The sequence below is a fragment of the Teleopsis dalmanni genome, chromosome 2, assembly GCF_002237135.1.
Source record: "Teleopsis dalmanni isolate 2A chromosome 2, ASM223713v2, whole genome shotgun sequence".
Classification (NCBI taxonomy): domain Eukaryota; kingdom Metazoa; phylum Arthropoda; class Insecta; order Diptera; family Diopsidae; genus Teleopsis; species Teleopsis dalmanni.
In genome coordinates, this window is record NC_051847.1 from 106,956,582 (window position 1) to 106,961,369 (window position 4,788).

Below are 4,788 nucleotides of genomic sequence, written 5' to 3' on the forward strand. Positions count from 1 at the left end.
AGATGCCCAAAACGCGTTGATATATTAAAAACAACACAGTCAACCAACTGAAGGATTGACGTCAGAGGGGCCTGCAGCAACTCAACAAATCAGACTTCCAAAAATAGTTTTACCAACATTTGATGGAGACTATTTGAAATGGATTGAATTTAGAGATTTGTTTCAACAATTGATCCATGATCAATCAATAAGCGCAGCCCACAAAATGTTCCATCTATCTACAAATTTGGCGGGTGAGCCAAAAGCCCTCATACGGCATCTGCCAATTTCTGAGCAAAATTACAATATAGCTTGGGATATTCTGTCAAATCGGTATGACAACAAACGACTCTTGGTGACAGCATTACTAAATAAATTGTTATCACAACCAAATATAACAATTGAATCATCAAGCAGTCTTAAGGGCATACATGATGTTACAAAAGAATGTTATTATGGATTAGCAGCTCAAGGTATTGATGTTAAATCTTGGGACGCCATAATGGTTCACGTAATTATTAGAAAGCTAGACAAAGCTTCACATACAGCATTCGAGTAATCGTTGGAAGACAGCCGAAGAATAATTTCATTAAAAGAATTATTGCGGTTCCTAGAAGGAAGATTTCAGGCATTCGAATCAATGACGAATGGGAACCACAAACAAAGTCACAAACCACGACATCCAGCAGTAGCACTTGCAGCTACAGACTCAGGATCAAAATGTATTACTTGCAATAGAAGTCATCAATTATTTTCATGTGAAACTTTCAAACGTAAATCCATACAACAGAAGTACGATTTACTAAAACGTCATAAATTGTGCACAAACTGCATGAAACCTGGTCATATGGCATTACAATGCTCCAGCAGGGGTTGTACTATATGCCAAAGAAGACATAATACACTGTTGCATCAAAATAGACACCCAGTTCAATCATCAAATCATACGTCAGTTGAAAACACTTCAAGGCCACTTGCACAAACAACTCTAATGTCATCCATCAATCATGGTCATACCAGTTGCGTTCTTTTAGGAACAGCAAAACTTTTAGCCTCCAACTCTAATGGAAGAACAGTCGAGTGCAGAGCAGTACTGGATTCAGGTTCACAAATAAATATTGTGACTGAACGATTGGCATCCAGATTGGGGCTGCAAGTAAGCTCTAGTTCGATTTGCATCGAAGGCATAGGGATAGGTAAATTGAGTTCTAAAAGTCGTACAACACTTTCTGTGCAATCAAAAGTGACCGATTACAAAACAATACTTGAAGCATTTGTGTTGCCAAAAATTGTGTCCAATCAACCATTGCAACACTTACAAATTTCAAATTGGAATCTGCCCAATAACATCCAATTAGCAGATCCTACATTCTATAAGTCTGACAAAATTGATATGTTGCTTGGAGCAGAATTTTATCATCAACTCCTAAGTCCTGGTCAAATACAACTTTCAAGGGAATTACCAATTCTACAGAACACTGTGCTCGGATGGATCGTATCTGGAAAAGTCGAAAATGCTAACACAATGATTGCAACATGTGGAATAGCATCAGAAGATAGTTTAGAAAATGCAATAGAACAACTCTGGAAGGTTGAAGAAGTTGATACTCACTCAAAGGTCTTGTCAATAGCAGAGCAACAATGTGAAGCTCAATTCACTCAAACTACATATCAGAATGTTACAGGACGATTCATCGTACGTCTTCCTTTTATAAATGACAGATTCGCTTTGGGAGATTCGAAAGACATTGCTACAAATAGATTTCTAGCACTAGAGCGTAGACTTTCAAAGGATAGTCATCTCAAACGACAATATGTAGAGTTTTTAGATGAATATGAAAAATTGGGACATATGACCGAAATAGATATTGAAAGGATTATGTCACCACATTACTTTATACCACACCATTGTGTGCTTAAACCCGACAGTACCACCACTAAGTTACGTGTGGTATTTGATGCATCATCCAAAACAACATCAGGGCAATCTCTCAATGATTTACTACACACCGGACCAACTGTTCAAAGTGAATTACTGTCTATTTTATTACGATTCCGTCTTCCTCGTTATGTGTTTACAACAGACATTGAAAAGATGTACCAACAAATACTTGTACATCCAGAAGACAGACAATGTCAGCTTATAGTTTGGAGAAATGAACCAAGTCAACCTATAAGGTACTTTGAACTCAACACAGTAACATATGGTACTAGATCAGCACCGTATCTAGCAACCAAATGTTTGCAAGTTTTAGCTGATGACAATATGCAAAATTATCCATTAGGTGCATCTGCTCTCAAACAAAACTTCTATGTAGATGACTGTTTACACGGGGCAGATAGTCTGAGAACATTGTTGGAAACTCAGAGTCCATTAAACAAAATACTGACAGCAAGCGGTTTTAAATTGCGAAAATGGTGCGCAAATCATCCAAGTTTGCTACAAGGAATTCCACACGATGACCTAGAAGTCAATTTAGATTTAGAAAATCTTCAATACAACACCAAATGATGTAAAAACACAACTCAAAGAACTCACAGAATTGCAAGACCGGCTAACTAAGGAAAAATTGACATATCTTCCCTCTAGAGTGCGATTAAACAGTATTCATCATCATACGATAAGTTATTTGGCGTTGTTAATTTCTATAACAATAATAATATCATTACTTGGAAAACCAAACATAACAGATGTCAGAAACACACAATAAGCGAAATTTCAACACGAGGAAATGATATGCAGAATGCAGAATTACGTCAACAAAATTTGGACTTCACTGTGACCACAACCTAGGACAAGTTGAGTTGGCACTCAACGGCGGGGAGAATGTTTATGTTTGCATTTAATATTATTTAATATTTTTGTTTTTTTTTTGTTATTTGTTTACATGTGTTTACATATTATTTGGGCCAACACTGCGACCAGTCATTGACCAACGAAAAGTGGAATTTTGCATTATCAGCTTTGCTTGTTGGTCAATTCACTGAAGAAAGTGTGTAATATGTTGGCCTATAATTATGTCAGCACAGCGTAGGCAAATTTATTTATTTGTGAATTATGCATTAATATTTATTGTTAATTAATGCATAATTTAATAGCTTTTTTATAAAATAATTTTTGTATAAATATAAGAAATAATTTTTATAAAGTTCAGAAGGAAAAGAAAAATCAATTATAACTTTCTTACTTTCTCGCATCGATTAGTTTGGGTTTCAAGTGCTCAAACTAATCAACATAGAAAATACAAGTAGTTTGGGTTACAAGTGCTCAAACTACTTTACACATAAAAATTGGCTACCAAGCTAACACAGATTAAGGATCTGGGTTAGCACCAAGTAGCGTACACGAGGTTTCAGACAGGGTGACTCCTTGTCGTGTGACTATTTTAACCTAATGTTGGAAACGATAATTCGAGCAGCAGATTTAAACCGTACTGGCACAATATTCTACAAAAGTGTAATGCTGCTAGCGTATGCCGACGATATTGATATCATTGGTCTGAACACTCGCGTCGTCAGTGCGGCATTTTCCAACTTAGAAAAACAAGCAAAGCAAATGGGTCTTGTGGTAAATGAGGACAAAACAAAGTACTTTCTGTCAACAAAAAAAAACTCCTGAGCGTCTTGGGACCTACGTTACTGTTGACAATTATAAGTTCGAAGTTGTGAAAGACTTTGTTTATTTAGGAACCAGTTTAAACACCAAAAATGACGTCAGCCTAAAGATTCAACGAATAATTACTCTTGCCAACAAATGTTACTTCGGGCTAAGTAAGCAATTGAGAAATAAAGCCCTCTCTCGACAAACAAAAATCACGCTCTACAAATCCCTTATCATGCCTGTCCTTGGACAATTACCAACAGTGATGAGAAGGCGTTAGGAGCATTCGAGAGAAAAATTCTTCGGAAGATCTATGGTCCCTTACGCGTTGGCGACGAGTATCGAATTAGATGGAACGATGAGCTGTATGAGCTATACCGCGACATTGACATATTTAAGCGCATAAAAATTCAGCGGCTACGCTGGCTTGGTCCTGTCGTGCAAATGGAAGAAAGTGCTCTGGCTAGAAAGGTATTTGATTCGGTACCCGCAGGTGGAAAACGCGGTAGAGGACGTCCGCATCTTCGGTGGAAGGACCAGGTGACCAACGATTTGGGGGCGCTCGGTACTACCAACTGGCGTCAGAAAGCAACTAATCGGGCTGACTGGCGGAGCCTACTCGACGCGGCCAAGGACGACACACGTCTGTAATGGCCAACTAAGTAAGTAAATAAGCTTTAAGAAACAAAATCGAATAAACATTCTTTTGAAATTTAATAACTAAGACACTGTATCCTCATTTTATATAAATTTATTGCAACGACCCAGGACCAACCACTGAGTTCACCCCAGCAAGTGGACAAACAAAACTGGTCGTTACATGTTGTGGCATAAAATTTTGCATGTTAAATTTTATGTTACAGCGTTTATTCAAATTGAGATTATATTTACGTTAAATAAGAAATGTGGAAGTGTATGCACTACATTATATATATTTAAGGTATATTAGTTAGGGGTAAGACTATGGTATGTCACTTGTTAATAAACACATAAACATATATCCAAATCAGAAAACCAAAAATGACATACATTGTTGTCTCTTTCAGTGTTTGACATTTTTAACATTTTAGTCAAAAGCAAAAACATAAATTCAAGAAACAATAAAATTTGAAATTAAAATCAAAAACAATAAAGGATAAATTATAAATTATAAATTATAAATTAAAAATTATAAATTATAAATTATAAATTATAAATTATAAATTATA

General features: G+C 36.2%; 1 protein-coding gene across 1 annotated transcript; it reads left to right on the plus strand.

Moving 5' to 3' along the window:
• The first annotated feature begins 619 nt into the window (after positions 1 to 619).
• Positions 620 to 2,491, plus strand: LOC119675335. The gene has a single exon (XM_038086526.1). The coding sequence runs from the start codon at positions 620 to 622 to the stop codon at positions 2,489 to 2,491; it is 1,872 nt and encodes a 623-aa protein (XP_037942454.1).
• Positions 2,492 to 4,788: the final 2,297 nt, after the last annotated feature.